The following is an 18,444-nucleotide window of genomic DNA, read 5'->3' as shown; positions in this document are numbered from 1 at the left end:
TTTTGGTTTCAACATTGTGACCACTGACATTGTGACCAAGTCGGTAAAGCATCTGAAAACATAAAACATTCAGATTTTACATTGCACCATCAAAATATAGGCATTTTCTTTAAATTTGAGGGTATATGTTGGGTTCTAAAACTTTTCATATATTATATATCTGTAGTGTGGGTCCTGTGATGGATTAGTGACCAGGTTGTACTCCTGCACTGGCAGCAATTAAAAATTACTTGAATAAATCCTTATTTTGTTGGGGCGGGGGGCATAGTCTTTGGGGTTCAATGGTTTTCCTGGATTTAGAGGTTCAGAGAGATCGAGGTTTGCCTTCGCTGGTCTCGGGCTCATAGGGCCGACTCCAAGGAGGAGTCCAGCTGGTCGTCATGGTGACTGGTGCTGTCGCTGTCACAGCTCTGGGTGCTGGAGTAGTTAGCTGCTTCCTGCAGCCGTAGCAGCATGTTCATCTGTCAACATCGAGAATCAAAGTGTTAATGAACTGAGTTTTCAGACAAGCACGCCAAGGGTTAAGAGTTGTTTACAGCCCACTATTGTCTGCTTAAGGCTGGTTTATCCTTGACGCACATATGTTCCACGCAGAAATGAGATACGTGGACACAGCGTATGTAGGATTTATAATCCGCATGGCTTTTCCTCTGAAATAGCACTATTGTCCTAGACTCTAGAGGGCAGAGTTGTACTCCTACACCAAGTGTACTACACCTGACTACAGGTAACAGTAGAAAACACAGTTGTTTCCAACATTTTAAGCCTTTGACTTTCTTCCAAGAGTGACAGCAATTTCTGTCCAGAAATTGTTAGCAATTTGTTGATCATAATTATCTTTAGGAGCCAATTTATACATGTCTATATTTATGAACCTCTGCCAGAAGGAGCTCTTGCTCGTCAGCCATGTTTTTCCGCATTGGACTGTCCACGAAATTAGAAATTTTCCTATTTGCGGAGCGGAGACTTTTGGCCACGTGGAGGGGTGGGGTAGCCAAAATGACAACATGGCCACACGGACCTTTTGGATGCATCATGCATAAACCAGGCTTAAAGCCATACCAAGTGATTTTAGAGTGGCGCTCCCCCTACAGGGCCTTTTTAAAATAGCACTGTCGTAAATACTCACTCCCCTCCGTGTGCCCCCCACACCTCACAGCTACAGTGCACTGTCACTCAAAGCAAAGCAACGGAGAGAAAGAGAGAGATGTGTCTATGCGGACCAACAGACCTGGCGGCTCACTGTCACTCCAGCATCGTGGGTGAGTCTCTTTGTCTATTTAGGAGAGGGAGTGGGGCAAGGAGGAGAGAGAGAGAGACAGAGATGTGTGTATGCAGATGGATAGTGGAGTCACTGGCTGGCTTGCAATCTGTAGCTCAGCAGAAATGGTTATACTTATAACTAGTGGCTTGGTTTGTTTCCCAAATAAGAGACTTCACGGTCAAAAACAAGCCCGATAATCCGCAACCTGCGACTCATTAAGTAACTTGTAAGTAAATTTACAAGTTACTTAATAAATAACAAGCCAGATGTTGCTTCTAATAGGCAGACTTGGTAACACTGTTATTGATGCCAACAAACTTAGATTGGGCTACCGTAAAGCTGTTCGTATTACCACGAGAATAAGGACAGAGCCGCAAGACCACCTCCGGGGTGGAGGCATGTTGCTAGTGTGGTTTCCAGCCAGATACACTATGGGTAGATGACAGACCCCTCAATTGTCTCAAAAACACTTGGATTACTATCACAGGGACATAGAAGAGGATATGTTAAGGTAAAAATGTTACCTAGTATACCTTTAAGTCAGGTACCTTAAGTCCGCGGCTATGGTTCTCAACCGAAAAACGGTGGATTGCTCAGGGCAAGGGATAGCCTCTCCCTCGGGGGGAGAAATTTACATATATTTGGGTCTTGTCTGGTTTTCTGTGCTCACCATAGTACTGAAACTGCCCTTGTCAAAGTGTTCAATGACATCCACATAAATACAGACTGTGGAAGAACCACAGTGCAAGTTTTGTTGGACCTCAGTGCAGCATTTGACACTGTTGACCATGATATATTATTAAACCAACTGGAGACATGGGTTGGACTCTCTGCTATAGCACTCAGTTGGTTCAAACCCTACCCAAAGAACAGGGACTTAATCCTAAAATTTGTGGTTTGCCGGTTCAATCCCCTGCTTTGACCGTCGTTGTGTCCTTAGGCACGTCACTTTACCCGAACCGCCTGCTGGCGGTGGTCAGACGGCCCTGTGGCACCGATATATGGGAGCCTCGCCTCTGTCATTCTGCCCCAGGGCAGCTGTGGCTACTAACATAGTTCACCACCCTCTAGGTGTGGATGTGTGTGTGAATGGATTACTGACTGACTGTAGTATAAGGCGCTTTGGGGTCGTTGGACTAGTTACAGCGCTAAATAAGTACAAGCCATTTACCATTTACTACTCACCTGTGGCTAAGAAATATAGACCATGACCTGGAAAATTACATCTTCGACACAAGCTTCCTGAATGAGCTTCCTCAAATATGGCGGTTGGCTCAGTATTAACACATTGCAGCGCATCAAATGACAACATGCAAAGTAAAAACTAAGCTGATGACTAGACGTCAGCTGTGAGTACTTTAATAAGAAACACTGAACGCAACAGTTTTGACAAGGATTTCTGAATGTCAAAATTTTTTGACGCATGTCATATACCGCTGGGCTCTTTCATGTGGGAGCTTGAAGTAGAGCTGCTGCTTCTTTCGTGTCAACAACAGTCAGCTGTGGTGGTTCAAGCAAGCAGAAAACAACAATCGCTTATGTTCATCTTACTTCAGAAGTTGGAGGTCTTGGGTCTGGTCATCCATTTTAACTACATTTATCTAACTATATTCAGCAATCAGGCTAATTACTACTATAATACAAGCCAATCACGATAGACAATGTGTGGGACTGATTTGGTTGAGTTAAAAAAAGACAGGAAAGTATTTATCACCATGTTACATGGAAGGCATTCATTTAGATTTCAAAGGAGCAATAATTAATAATGACACCCACTGTTTCAAATTGGAACAACACTTACAAAACAGACTGCCACTGACAACAGCCAATGCCATTTCCTCAATAGTCGTTGCTGCTGTGAAACCCACTGAATTTTTACTTACACAGGATAGATATATAATGTTGTATTCGGTTCCATTTCTAGTCTGCTTCTCTTACTGGCTTCCATGTTTACAGGCTGATGCTCTTTTGCCAGGATAAAATACCAAATACTGCACTCTGTTTTGGCAACCCTAGGAACTCTGATATGATTGGCTCAGGAACCAGGAAGTAAACAAGGGCTACACACTGCACCAAAGTGGTTCTGCACCGTACCTATAATTTTGAAAGGAGAAAAACCTGAATAACACATTTTGATAGGGAATGCTACTTCTATCCTGGGTGACAAATGAGAATGAGTTTGGCAAATTTTACAAGAAATAATAATCTTTATTTTCATTGCAACATACAATTAAATGAAATTTGCTCTCTGTATTTAACCCAGCCCTTGGGGAGCAGTGGGCTGCCACTGTAAGGCACCCAGGGAGCAATCGGGGGTTAAGGGTTTTGCTTAGGGAGCCAGAGTGGCAGTCTGTGGGAGTTGAACCCACCTGACTAAGAGGAGGACTACCTCCTCTTGCACCTGAACGGATCCTCCTACACTGCTCTTTTACCACACAGCTACGGACAGGAACAGATGTGCACAAAAAACAAATGAAATCTTATTATTTTGCCATGCATAGCAGTAATTTCTCATATATTACTCCTTTAAATGGTGCAGTTGGTGAGATACCTTTGATGCTATGTATCTCAATCAGACTTCAGTAGGTTGTTCAGTAGAATCCTCCCAACTTTACAGAGCACTGATAGAATGCCCTGTTATGTTGTTAGTAATGTTCAAATGTATGTAATAAGTAATTACTTTTCATGTTCACCAGCCAATCAGGTATGAAATCAATTTAAGGCTGACTAATCTAATGAAAACAGCTTCGTTTTTTAATTAAATGTATTGCTTAGAAACATGTCAAAATGTTTGGACTCATTGCATTTTTGATAATTTTCTAATAAACGTACACTTCCCTACAACTGACAATGAAAATTCATAGACTCCCAAGCTCCGTAGCAGTTTTTTTTGTCCTAAACTTTGCAATTGATCACCACCGCAAACCAGCTGAGCTTTTTTTTCATCCCCACTGCAGAGCTAATGAGCTAAATAATGCAGAAGTGCTGCTGCATCTGGTGAATTGCTTCCAGTGTTCCTGAAATGGGCTTTTGGCACCACTGCAGAATAACTGCGTGCCCAAGGACCCACACACACACACACACACACACACACACACACACACACACACACACACACACACACACACACACACACACACACACACACACACACACACACACACACATCAATGCACCAACACACTCTTGTTAAATCGAGCCAGCCGTTTTTGGATGGCTACCCTTTAATTATTCTTGGGATGCAATAAACCTCCAAATGGAAATTTATTCTCTCTCCACTCCTTTTCCTTCTCCTCTCACTATCATTAATAGTTCATTCCCAAATGTGTGAGTGTGGACAGTCTTGTTTTCACTTTACTTCAGGCACCAGCATTGCAGGAACCAAATTATACTCTCATCTCGCTTCTTGATTTGCACATTTCCTGACCTGCTGTTTTGTAGTAAATAAATGAAACAGTGTAAAGTCAGATCCGTCCTCACCAGCGGGTCTCCCTCTGTGTCACTCTGAGACACCTGCTTAGACGATGTCCCTTCCTTGGATGAGCTGTAGCCATCATATCCCACATCTTCTGGCCTCAGCTGGAGCAGCGACTGGCCTTCCTGTTGCAGAGAGGCAGCATTCCACGGATATGTGTCGTTCACCCACTTGGACGGATCCTCCCACACTGCTCTCTTACCATACAGCTAAGGACAGGAACAAATTTGCGCAAAAAACAAATGAAAACATTATTTTGTCTTGGCTCTTTTTTTAACGTTTTGCCATGCATAGCAATAAAATGAAAATAAAAAATGTTTCTTTCAAAGATTTTCACAAATAAAAATCAGACAGATGTGGGCGAGCTTCTGTATCTACCCCCTTTACTCTTATATCCCAAAGAAAACTCTAGTGCAGCCACGGTAGGTCCGAAAATATACTAAGCTCTGAACATCTGACGGAGCACTACAACACCCGAAAAGGGAGAGAGCATATTACAACCGCAAACCTCACATGGCACTGTGGTCCACCTAGACTGACACATTAATCAAGAAAATGCCCAGGAGCTCAGGGTACCTCTGGAGGAGCTGCAGCTCAGGTAAAGCCATGCATGGGACACAGCAAGCATGTGAAAGAAGTGGCTCTGGTCAGATAAAATTAACACTAAACATTTTATTCCATACTATTGATGACAGCATTATGCTGTGTGGATGCATTTATTCAAGAAGGATGTCAAAGGTGTGCAGGGTTGATGGAAAGACGTAGCTAAATACAGGCAATGCAAGGCAAGTTTATTGTATAGCACATTTCAGTACAAGGACAATGCAAAATGCTTCATATGATTTAACCATAGGAAAATAAAAACAGAATAAAAGCAAGTTGGAATAAAATGTAGAAAAATTTAAACAAAATAAAACATGGGAAAATGGAAACTAAAAACAACTATTAATGATTTTAAAAATAGTTGATCTACAAACTTAAACTAATGATGTTGCAGTTAACAGTTTGACCAGAAAAGTCAAAGGCAATCCAAAAAAAGTGTTTTTAATCTCCATTTAAAAAAACTCAGGCTTTTAGCACTTTTACAGTTTTGGAAGTTTGTTCCAGTTAAGTGGAGCCTAGGAACAAAAATGCTGCTTATCCGTGTTGGATTCTGGTTCTTGGTATGCAGAGTAGGCTGGAACCAGAAGGCTTTATTGGTCTGGAGGAAGAGTCTGTGAGGTGGCAAGATGGTACCAGGGCTGCTTGTCTGTTTTTGTTTGATATAGGTTTGTTATAGCGCTGTTTTTAAACTTGGTCATGAAGAAAACTGAGTCCCTGCTTGTGTATAATTGCCAAAACCTGATAAATTTCCAAACTCCCCGCTATAACCCTGCTATATTTAATGATGATGGACACCAATTCTTGCCTCCACTTCTGTTAAGACTTTTATTGTACGCGATTTTTTCGGCCACCACAAACTGGATTTCTTGTGTGTCACGGAGACATGGTTGACTCCCGGTGATGAGAATATTTTAACCGAACTTCTACCAGCTGACTGTCGCTATTTTAATTCACCACGGACTTCAGGGAGAGGAGGAGGAACAGCAACTGTTTACAAAAAAGCCTACAAATGTAAGCAGGGTCTTTCACAGCCTTCATTTCCCAGCTTTGAAGTAAATTCATTTGAGGTTACTTGTTCTAGTCCTATTTTCTGTGCTACCTACCTCCCCCCCTCCAAAATACAATAAGAACTTCATAAATGACCTCTCATGACCCCTGACAGCATATTTTAAATCAAGTGTCACTGATTTGGGTGTTAAATTTGACAGTGATCTTAAATTAGATGGTCAGTTCAGAGCAGTTGTTAGATGCTAGAATGGCAAGAATGGGAAAAAATGAGGAGCCACACCACAGACTTGCAGCTGACATTGCAGCCAAAGTTGATTCCATAAAAGATCGACTTTATAGGGGTAGAGTAGCCTGTTTGGGCATTTTAATGTGCAATTTTGCAATAAATGACACTAATAAAATACATGCTTGTACAAAACATATTTTTATGTTATTTTTCAAGCGCTTTTCAGAATTGAAATGAAAACATCCTGGTGCCAAATGTTAAACTCTGGACTATAATGGCTAAATGACTAATCATGACACCCTGATGTTTACACCATGTGTAAACAAATGTGTAAATAAATACCTGTTTTCATGCCGATATATATATTTTTTGCCTCTTAAACAGAGCTAGACATGGTATTATGCATTAACATATAAATTAATAAAAATTGTACATTTCAATAAAGTCATAAGTTTTGTTCATTTCTTCACTCTCTCTCTCTCACACATCTAATTCTGAGCTTTCACACCAACAACAATACAGGTCATTCCAGTCTTACACTTTGCTTGCAACTGGGCAGGAGCTTAGTACCCTGAATGAGACTGTTTAGCAACTGTTTAGTAACTCCAGGTCCTTCGTTTGGCAACGTGATTCAGCCTTAGTTTGTCAAATACAAAGAAAACACATTAATAAGCATTAAAGTACGGTTTATGGGTTGGGTTTCTGCAATTTTATCAACGTGTAAAAGCTCATCTTCAGAACCAATGTCTGATAAAATGGTGATCTGCACCATGTAATCTACTTTCAGCAGTTATCACCGGTTATTGCACCGTAAACTGCAGAAAATACGTGCAGAGTTGTTCTGTCTGCCTTTACTACCGTCGGCTCCTATGGCGGAGGGATATTTCAGTTGGATACAAAGTGTGGGCAGTGCAGGCAGGTCTCATAATAACCCCTATTTCGTCACTTATTTTAGAGCCCAAATAAGCGATTTCACTTTCAGAAACGTGCCCAAAAAAACCTGCAACCCGTGACTCATGAAATTTAGAAGCGCTTTTAGAAAAAAGAAGCCCAAAGTCGCATGTGTCCGAGGGTAAAAGAAACCCTTCGGGGCGGGTGTGTTTTGCTACAGTTTTCTAGCACTCTTGAAACTACGGAAAGCGCCGAGGGTAAAAGAAACACAGTGCGGAAAGCGCGGCGGGGGGAACAACATTAGGAAACGGTGTGTGTGTGTTGACGCGCAATTAACGGCGACAAAAAAATTGTCGGCGTTAAAATGGGTTTGCGTTAACGCCGTTAATAACACGTTTAACTGACAGCACTAATACATATATATATCATCTTCTGATTATGCACCACCTTGTGCTGGTCTGTAACACAAAATCTCAATAAAATAGATTCAAGTTCACTGTAGAGTGAAAAAAGGTAATCCAAAAGAACCACCTATAAGGTCTAAAAGTTTCAACTCAGTACCAAGCCACAGTTTCTTGGGTCATTTCTCCCATTGGCCTCTTGAAAAATTATTTTCCATGGTTACAAGGGACATCATCTTGTGATGAGTGTATCTGGTAAATTTGAAATAAATGTAGCTGCACTTTATGTTTATGATCCAGAAGAAAAAAAAAATGTACCTGTAATCCTTCTCTGACAGCCTCTAGCAGGTAGGGTACCAGGGAGTAGTTCCACAAGTCGGTGAACCAAACCCGAGAACCTTCTATGTCCATGGGACAGGGCAGGAAGAGACGAGGCCCTATGGTGGAGGGAGGAGCGCAGATGTAACGCACCGCACAGAGAAGACATGTGGGACTTTAAAATGTCTTTAAAATTGTCTTCTCATACGTCTTCAGAGGTTAACCTGTGGGCTCCACAGTGTGTGGTGTGTGTGTTCTTGAGCTGAGCGTGAAAATGTTTTGCTCATTTTACTAGTAAAGTAAGGACTTTGATTTGAAGTGAGGACCTTTATTTGGTCCTCACCTATTTTGCGGGCTAGGGGTTAGGTTAAGCACTAAGGTACCAGTTAGGTTTAGGGTAGGGTTAGGATAAAGGTCAGGGTTAGGCCATAGAAAGACTTGAAAATGAATGGAAGTGTAAGTCAAGGCACGGTCCTCACTTTGCATTTTAAACAAGAATGGTGTGTGTTTGTGTGTGTGTGTGTGTGTGTGTGGACTGACCAATAGTGACATCAGAGGAGCTGTGAGCCTCCAGAAAGCCGTTGAGGTGCTGCCAGGTCTTGGGGATCCAGTCGATGATTTTGATCAGGTCGTTGCTGCGCATGTTCATATCTATCTCTGTCTCGATGAGCTTCCGCCGCAGGAAGCGACCCAGGAAACCTTTGACCGGCTCAGTGTGGTTGGTGCACAGCACCCACCTATGCCAGGACAGACACTGGCTCATCAGTGTAATACATGACACAGTATAACACATTACACAATGATATTTCTTCCATTAGAAGAACAAAGATTCATTTAACTCCCTAATTGAGGGATTTTAGATGAAAGTCTGGCTCATTAAAAGTTTCCCTAATTACACTGTTATATTACAATGATCAGGTAGTGAAACATGCCAGGCAGAGAGGATCCTCACTACGACAATGCAGCACGGCCTATTAAATTTCATTGTCTCATGCTAACGATCCAGAAGTCATCAAATGTAGCTTCCGTTAATGGGCAAAATTCAGAAATCAGCTTTCTTCAGATAAACCTGATTACAGACTACATTTTATTTGCCAAATGACTTGCAACCCCTAAAAAGAAGCATACCAATGTTTACTACTCACTAGAATCAGAGGCAGGAGCCATCAGCTTCACTTTAGTGCAATAGTTGATGGTAATCCAACTGATCCAACATTTCCTCGCCATGATTAAATGTTTCATTCATGTAGTTGGCATTTATTTTCAGTGGTCATTCTATCTCTAATCAAAGCAGGGTATAGACAAATACCACTGTGAGACACAAGCAGCTTTACATGCTTGGCCTCCTATAATGTGCCTTAGAAGAGTATTCACATCACTTTAACTTTTTCACATTTTGTCACGTTACAGCCACAGCCATCTATGTATTTTATGTATTGAGGTTTTATGGGATAGAGCAGCACAGGAAGGGGGGCCTCTGTTCCAGGGTCAAGTCTTTGGCAGCATCTAAAAGATTTTCCTCTAGTGCTGTGCTAGCATAACCATGCTTCAGAGGGCAAATGGTGTGTTTACCACAATGTTCTTCATTGATATAGTCTCATGTGGCTGTTTTTTTATGTATCAGCTGATTTTTATACTGACTTTTTATGTGAGAGGCGTCTTGTTTTGAGTAAAACAAGTCTTTTTTAATAAACAGGTGACATTTGAAGGCATTTAGTGCGCTGGATTGTAGTAAAAGGCACAGAAAATGGAGGTGCACAGAACAGTAGGCCTCCAGTTCTTTGTAAATAATAAAGAAGAAACTATTATTTGTCTTTGATTTCACAAATATGCACTAGTCTGAGTAAGTCTATCACAAAATCCCAACAAAAGAGACAGAGCTTTATGGTTGGAACGTGACAGAAATGTATACTTTTACATGGATTTCAGTTAAGTCAGAAACATTAAAATTTGAACTCAGAAATCATTTAATCAGTTCATTCCAAATGGGAGGAAAATAACTACCAGGTAACATTTAAATAAAAATTAATAGTAGGATTAGGTGTCAGTGGTGGTTGTGGCTTTTGAGCATAATGTCAGTGAAGCTGAATTGAACACAAGAAAGCATCAGACCTGAAGTTGTGGTGAAGCTCCAGGTTCGGAGAGGAGGAGACCCCCTGGCTCATGGTCCCGATGACATATGGGCTGCACAGGGAAGAGGGGGAAAATGGTGATTTAACTCTACAGCTACACTAAGACACATTTATATGGTGAAATTTAATAGATGACCAAGAGAGGGGTTTAAAAATATGCAAGCTTTACTTCATAACTTTGCAATATGTTATTTCCACTTAGAGCTAGAGAGTAGGTTTTAAACATTTAGTGAAGCTACCAGCATATAGCTACTAAATTACAGCCACATTTCCCCAACTAACTGCTTTTTCCTTGAAAGCTTCTTCCATCTCTTTTATTTGCATTTAGTGTGTACGGAAGTATATGATGTTGCTGCCCTCAGAGCTGGATCTCTCTCTTCAGGCTGTGTAAAGAAACTGATCTGACTCGAGTTGATTTGGTTGCCGCTGTGCTCGACTGTCCAGCTTGTTCCTTCCAAGTGTTTCGCTTCACATGAGAGAACTAAGTCTCCCTCACCATTTGTGGTACTTGCAGTTAAGGAAGCCGTTGAAAATGTCGCTGAGAGAGCCGATGTGGTGGAGGTTGTCCAGGATGACCACAGTCGGGAGCTCTGCATCTGTCCTCTCAGAGTTGCACCGCTCTGCCAGGTTGGACAGGTACTGACGCAGGTCCTATGGAAGGAGGCACTTATGCTTTTGAGTAATCAAGTCCTAACAAAAGTGTAAACATGTCTGCAACAGCAGACAATACAGTCGTTGCAGCTGTGTTTCTACTCCCTAAACTCGTTTAACTCTTGTCTCATTCTTGGCATTTTATATGAGCAACACCAAGTAGTGAATAAGTGTGAAGCTGAAGGAAAAGGAAACCTTGTTCTGACACATATAAATCTATTAAAGTGAGTCGAGCATTTGTATCTGGCCCCCATAACTTTGATTGTCCTAAAAAAATTCTTTTGAATACATAAAATTAAAATTAGCTTGTTTTCCACAGTAATTTATGGCCATTTTTCAATAGGTAGGTTAATAGGAAGGAAGGAAGGAAGGAAGGAAGGAAGGAAGGAAGGCAAATCTGTCATGTCTACAATTTCTTATCCTCATGTATGGGGTCTTGGCTTTGATAATCGGCTGGCAATTTTAAAATCTTGCCATGTGAAGTAGGGATAGGGAAGCATGGGAGCAAGGCACTAATACAGAACTGTGGGAAGAAAAAAAAAAGACAAAACTGATTCAATTCATGTTACGATATATTTTTCTGGGATGAACCCGGACACAGCACGCACACACAGAGTCAGTTCTTATGAGTGAGTTTTATTGAATAGTTTGGAAGATGGAGGATGAGACCAGAGTCTTTCAACGGACGGAGGTGAAGGGTGTAGAAGCTGGCCGGCAGGAGAAGTGTGGAGAGACTGACCGGGAGGAACTCTGGAGCCGAACACTGGAGAGCAGAACATCTGAGCCGGGTGCTGGAGAGCAGAGCATCAGAGCCGAGCAGTGGAGAGCAGAACGTCAGAGCCGAGCAGTGGAGGGCTGAACGTCTGAGCCGAGCCGTGGAGAGCAGAACGTCAGAGCCGAGCCGTGGAGAGCAGAACGTCAGAGCCATGCAGTGGAGAGCAGAACGTCAGAGCCATGCAGTGGAGAGCAGAACGTCAGAGCCGAGCCGTGGAGGGCTGAACGTCTGAGCCGAGCGGTGGAGGGCTGAACGTTTGAGCCATGCAGTGGAGGGCTGAACGTCTGAGCCGAGCCGTGGAGAGCAGAACGTCAGAGCCGAGCGGTGGAGGGCTGAACGTCTGAGCCGAGCCGTGGAGAGCAGAACGTCAGAGCCGAGCCGTGGAGGGCTGAACGTCTGAGCCGAGCGGTGGAGGGCTGAACGTCTGAGCCGAGCGGTGGAGGGCTGAACGTCTGAGCCGAGCTCTGGAGAAAACAAACTGTCGGAAAGTCTTTGGGCTGACTGTAACAAGACCAGGTGAAAGGAGTCTTCAGGCTGACGGTAACAAACGGAGCTGACAAGAATACTGGCAGGGACTGAGCGGGAGTGAACGCTATGGACCGGCGACGGGAACAGAAAGAGGTGAGTCTTATAAAGCGGTGGAAACAGGTGGAAGCAGTTGTGGGTTAATTGCAGCCTGCCAGGTGAAACCGATCAGGCTGCGCAGGAACAAGAGAGAGGGAGAGAGGCTCAGCCTGCAGCCAATAAGCTGCATCCTGACAGTACCCCCCCCCCCCCCCCCCAAGGCCGGACACCGGACGGCCCAGAATCCCCACGCCGGGCGGGTGGAGGGGGCCCAGGAAGGCGGGCAAGAGTTGAAACCGAACACTGAGGGACCAAAGAGCCTGCAAACACGAGGAACCAAAAGGGGCCAGAGAACACGGGGAACCAAAGGGGCCAGAGAACACGGGGAACCAAGGAGCTAGAGACATCAGGGAAAGGCACGAATGCTTGACTGCGCCGGGGGAAAAAGCGAGCGCTGCACAGCGCCAAAGGGAAGGAACGGGCGCAACACAGCGCCAAAGGGAAGGAACGGGCGCAACACAGCGCCAAAGGGAAGGAACGGGCGCAACACAGCGCCAAAGGGAAAGAACGGGCGCAACACAGCGCCAAAGGGAAAGAACGGGCGCAACACAGCGCCCAAGGGAATGAACGGGCGCGACACAGCGCCCAAGGGAATGAACGGGCGCGACACAGCGCCAAAGGGAATGAACGGGCGCGACACAGCGCCAAAGGGACTGAACGGACGCGACACAGCGCCAAAGGGAAGGAACGGGCGCGACACAGCGCCAAAGGGAAGGAACGGGCGCACGACAGCGCCAAAAGGGAAGGAACGGGCGTATGAAACGCCAAGGGGGAAAGGACAGGCGGACTGACACGTCAGAGCTCAACAGCGCAAGCAAACGCTGGAGCACAATTAACGTACAGAGACACCGGGGGAAAGGAACGGGCGTGCGAAAACGCCAAGGGCAAGGAACGGGCGTGTGGACACGCCAAGGAACGGGCGTGTGAAAACGCCAAGGAACGGGCGTGTGGAAACGCCAAGGAACGGGCGTGTGGAAACGCCAAGGAGACACAACGCTGGAGCGTGAGAGGAGCGCTGGGGCCCAAGGGACGAGATCGCCGGGGCGTGAGGGAACCGCCGGGGCGTAAGGGAGAAGTTCGCCAGGGTGTGAGGGAATCGCCGGGGCGCAAGGGAGAAACTCGCCGGGGCGTGAGGGAAACGCCGGGGCACTAGGGAGAAGTTTGCCGGGGCGTGAGGGAAACGCCGAGGCAAAACGGACGCATGACAGCGCCAAGGGGAAAATATAGGCGTACGAAAACGCCAAGAGGGAAAGAACGGACGTACTTAACGCCAAAGGGAAGGAACGGGCGTACTTAACGCCAAGGGGAAGGAACGGGCGTACTTAACGCCAAAGGGAAGGAACGGACGTACTTAACGCCAAGGGGAAGGAACGAGCGTACTTAACGCCAAAGGGAAGGAACGGGCGTACTTAACGCCAAAGGGAAAGAACGGGCGTACATAACGCCAAAGGGAAGGAACGGGCGTACATAACGCCAAAGGGAAGGAACGGGCGTACATAACGCCAAAGGGAAGGAACGGGCGTACATAACGCCAAAGGGAAGAACAGGCGTACGACAACGCCAGAGGGAAGAACAGGCGTACGACAACGCCAGAGGGAAGAACAGGCGTACGACAACGCCAGAGGGAAGAACAGGCGTACGACAACGCCAGAGGGAAGAACAGGCGTACGACAATGCCAGAGGGTCACCCGCCGGGGCGTGAGGGAAACACCGGGGCCCGGGGAAAAGAACGCCGGGGCGCAAGGGAAACAGGAATATCTAAAACACCAGGGAACAAGAACGGAGGGCGCACCAACACGCCGGGGAATCGAGAAAAGAGGGCGTCCTAACACGCCGGGGAACCAAGAATCAGAGGGCGTCCTAACACGCCGGGGAACACTAAATCTAAACGCCAGGAAAACAAGACCTAAACACCAGGGAACTAGAGGGTGAGCTAGGCAGCAACAGGCCAGGCGCGCCAGAGGGCACAGACAGCGACTTAAGCACCGGAGGGCTCTGGCGGCGACCTGCGTGCGCTGGGCAGCGACAGGTTGGCGCACCAGAGGGCTCAGCCGGCAACATAGGAACGCCGGAGGGCTCTGGCAGCGCCTAAACAAGGGAATAACAACAAGAGGGTGAGCTAGGCAGCAACAGGCCAGGCGCGCCAGAGGGCACAGACAGTGACTTAAGCACCGGAGGGCTCTGGCAGCGACCTGCGTGCACTGGGTAGCGACAGGCTGGCGCACCAGAGGGCTCAGCCGGCGACATAGGAGCGCCGGAGGGCTCTGGCGGCAACCTGCATGCGCAGGGCAGCGACAGTCTGGCGCACCAGAGGGCTCAGCCGGCGACATGGGTGCGCCGGAGGGCTCTGGCGGCGACCTGCATGCGCCTAAACAGGGGAACAACACAGAGACACTAGGGCAAGACAGAAAAAACAACTACGGAAGGGAACTAAACTAACCTAAACAGGGCAAAACCTACAACGAAAACAGGAGAAGGGTGTAGGGACCTAGAAAGCGCAGGGCCCTTAGAGAGCGCAGGGACCTTAAAGAGCACTGGACTCCATCCAACGCAGGAACCCATACAGCGCAGGAACCCATAAGGCGCAGGAACCCAGACACCTAAATACTAAGGGGAAAAAAAATAAAATAAAGACAAACAAAACTTAAGAAAAAACTAATACAGAACCAGACTAAAACTATAGGACTAGGACAGAAACTACAGGGGCTAGACGAAACTACAGGGCTCAAAACTAGAACAGGAACTACAGGGTCTAAAACTGAAACTCAAAAACAAAAACTCAGAAGACTAAAGGCGAACCTAGAATACTAAATCAGGGCTATGGCTAAAACAAGATGACGGAGAACAAAAAACCCGAACGACTAGAATAAACCTGGAACACAAAAACCCGGACAAAAACAACAAAATAAAACACAATTCTCAAAAGCAACATAAATCTCAAAAAATCCTAAGTAAACCAAAAACTAAGGTTGAGCCAAAACAAAAGAACAGAAGGTGGAAATAATTCTTCTAAAACAATAAAAAATATACAAAAAGACTAGAAACTAAAGCAGAACTAGAACACAGCAAAACCTGAATAACTTTAAGAAATCTAAGAAACGTTAAGTAATTAAAAAATAACTCAAAAACCAGGACCCAAAAATAACTTTAAACAAAACAGAAACCAGGACGTGCTGGACAGCAAAGTCTTTGTATGCTGGGCAGCGGCAAAAGTCAACGCTGGGCAGCGACGACGAGGAGCGCCGTCTTTAACGGCTGCGCAGCGTAGGAGGCGGAACTTGCGAAAGACGAACCAGGAAACAGAGTCAGAAGCGGGGCGTCGCGGATGCGACCCCGGCAGACGAACCAGAAGCGTGACGTCGCAATCCAGCGACCATGGCGAAACAGAGGCAAGGCGTCGCCGCACGGCGACCCAGGCGAGGCGAGACGGAAGCGTGGCGTCGCAACTTTGCGACCCAGGCGAGACGAACCGGAGGCGAGGCAGATCCTACCAGCTTCTACACCAGGCTCTGTGCGTGCTCGGGTTCATCCCTTGGCCGGTCCATAATGTTATAATATATTTTTCTGGGATGAACCCGGACACAGCACGCACACACAGAGTCAGTTCTTATGAGTGAGTTTTATTGAATAGTTTGGAAGATGGAGGATGAGACCAGAGTCTTTCAACGGACGGAGGTGAAGGGTGTAGAAGCTGGCCGGCAGGAGGAGTGTGGAGAGACTGACCGGGAGGAACTCTGGAGCCGAACACTGGAGAGCAGAACATCTGAGCCGGGTGCTGGAGAGCAGAGCATCAGAGCCGAGCAGTGGAGAGCAGAACGTCAGAGCCGAGCAGTGGAGGGCTGAACGTCTGAGCCGAGCCGTGGAGAGCAGAACGTCAGAGCCGAGCCGTGGAGAGCAGAACGTCAGAGCCATGCAGTGGAGAGCAGAACGTCAGAGCCATGCAGTGGAGAGCAGAACGTCAGAGCCGAGCCGTGGAGGGCTGAACGTCTGAGCCGAGCGGTGGAGGGCTGAACGTCTGAGCCATGCAGTGGAGGGCTGAACGTCTGAGCCGAGCGGTGGAGAGCAGAACGTCAGAGCCGAGCCGTGGAGAGCAGAACGTCAGAGCCGAGCCGTGGAGGGCTGAACGTCTGAGCCATGCAGTGGAGGGCTGAACGTCTGAGCCGAGCGGTGGAGGGCTGAACGTCTGAGCCGAGCTCTGGAGAAAACAAACTGTCGGAAAGTCTTTGGGCTGACTGTAACAAGACCAGGTGAAAGGAGTCTTCAGGCTGACGGTAACAAACGGAGCTGACAAGAATACTGGCAGGGACTGAGCAGGAGTGAACGCTATGGACCGGCGACGGGAACAGAAAGAGGTGAGTCTTATAAAGCGGTGGAAACAGGTGGAAGCAGTTGTGGGTTAATTGCAGCCTGCCAGGTGAAACCGATCAGGCTGCGCAGGAACAAGAGAGAGGGAGAGAGGCTCAGCCTGCAGCCAATAAGCTGCATCCTGACAATTCAACTATGCATGACAGATTGGAAAAAAGAAACTTAGAAAGAAAAAAAATGCAAAAACAATTAACGGAGAAGAGAATTAAAAACAGAAGGACACAAGGAAGGAAGGAAGGACTTATTGGTGTTCACACACAATCCCCATCCATTCTGTCTGAGTTTAAGCTATTTTGCAAAGAAAAATAGTCAGAAATCTTATCCTCTTGCTGTGGAAAGCTGACAGAGATATAAAAAGACCAGCAGCTGGAAATATCACTGTACGGCAAATTTTTAAGAATTTTATTTAAAAAAACAACTTTGAATATCATAATTCAATTTCAATTCAATTCAATTTTATTTATATAGCGCCAATTCATGAAACATGTCATCTCGAGGCACTTTACAAAGTCAAAATCAGTCAGATTATACAGATTGGTCAAAAATTTCCTATATAAGGGAACCAGTTGATTGCTTCAAAGTCCCGACAAGCAGCATTCACTCCTGAAGAAGCGTAGAACCACAGGGAGAGTCATCTGCATTGTCCATGGCTTTGCAGCAATCCCTCATACTGAGCAAGCATGAAGCGACAGTGGAAAGAAAAACCACCCATTAGCGGGAAGGAAAAACCTCCAGCAGTACTGGGCTCAGTATGAACGGTATATATATATATGCCTTCCAGGGGCGCACTCGTGATGCAACGGGTAGCACGACACATGTACGGAGGCCTTAGTTCTCGATGCGGATGACCCAGGTTCGAATCCGACCCGCAGTCATTTGCTGCATGTCTCTCATCCCTCTTCCACCTCCCTTCCTGTCAGCCTACTTTTCATAATATATATTTATATATATATATATATATATATATATATATATATATATATATATATATATATATATAAACGGCACTCCAGGACGTGACAGCCTGCATTTATTCTTTTGGCATGCCGCCATCTCGAGAAGACACGCAGCTGCTTCACTTCGTGGGTTTCCAACCCCCACACGCCACTTGCTCGATAACTCTTTGCTGGACCGAAGATCACCGAAGCAAACTCATCCCTACATTAATTATAGCAGGAGGTCGACTTAAAAAGTACTTTTGAATTCCCTCTGATGAAAGACTGAGAGCTGTTATCTCCAGGTTATCGAAAGTGGACCACGCTTTTGTTTGGCCGGACAAACGCCTGAAAGTCCACAGAGAGAGACTTTGGGGAACCCCCCTCCCTTTTTCGTTGCTGCCACCCCGGACACCCACGGATTTGGAGCGGGGACATCCCTGAGATACCACAAGTAACGGGGCTTTCTCCTTTTATTTCTTTTATTTCTTTTTCACCCACAAGGTGACCGTAGCGTGCCTGGGCAGGAGTAGGAATTTAGGTTAATGCTTGTTACTCCAAGACAGAGTTGTTTTTATTTGCTGAATATTTTCTTTGTATGTACATGCATTTTTGAAGGTGATTTTGGCTGTGCTGATTTTGTGGTTCATAAGTGACTCTGCCGCGGGTCGCTTCTTCAACTCTTTCCCATCTTTTCCCCTCTCTCCTGGTTTCTATGTTTGCTTTTCTTATCAGTTCAATCTTTATGTTAGAACTCAGTTCGTGGTCTTTCTTTA

The 18,444-nt window shown here is 45.8% G+C and overlaps 1 protein-coding gene across 13 annotated transcripts in view; it reads right to left on the bottom strand.

The window, feature by feature from the left end:
• Positions 1 to 245: 245 nt before the first annotated feature.
• Positions 246 to 18,444, bottom strand: part of nav3 (neuron navigator 3) — a 93,798-nt gene continuing 75,599 nt past the window's right edge. For 9 of the 13 annotated variants that reach the window (XM_036133698.1, XM_036133694.1, XM_036133699.1 and 6 more), the window contains 7 exons: positions 10,815 to 10,969; positions 10,299 to 10,370; positions 8,727 to 8,923; positions 8,187 to 8,305; positions 4,745 to 4,948; positions 1,232 to 1,276; positions 246 to 461 (listed from right to left, as the gene is read on the bottom strand). In XM_036133698.1, the coding sequence (XP_035989591.1) occupies positions 342 to 461; positions 1,232 to 1,276; positions 4,745 to 4,948; positions 8,187 to 8,305; positions 8,727 to 8,923; positions 10,299 to 10,370; positions 10,815 to 10,969 (912 nt within the window). In that variant the 3' untranslated portion in view covers positions 246 to 341. The remainder of the gene's footprint in view (positions 462 to 1,231; positions 1,277 to 4,744; positions 4,949 to 8,186; positions 8,306 to 8,726; positions 8,924 to 10,298; positions 10,371 to 10,814; positions 10,970 to 18,444) is intronic. The other 4 variants (XM_036133696.1, XM_036133700.1, XM_036133702.1 and 1 more) reach the window with 1 other exon arrangement.

This window comes from Fundulus heteroclitus, unplaced genomic scaffold (assembly GCF_011125445.2).
Source record: "Fundulus heteroclitus isolate FHET01 unplaced genomic scaffold, MU-UCD_Fhet_4.1 scaffold_66, whole genome shotgun sequence".
NCBI classification, from domain to species: domain Eukaryota; kingdom Metazoa; phylum Chordata; class Actinopteri; order Cyprinodontiformes; family Fundulidae; genus Fundulus; species Fundulus heteroclitus.
The sequence above is the reverse complement of the archived record's forward strand: the minus strand, read 5'-3'. Positions and strand labels throughout refer to the sequence as shown.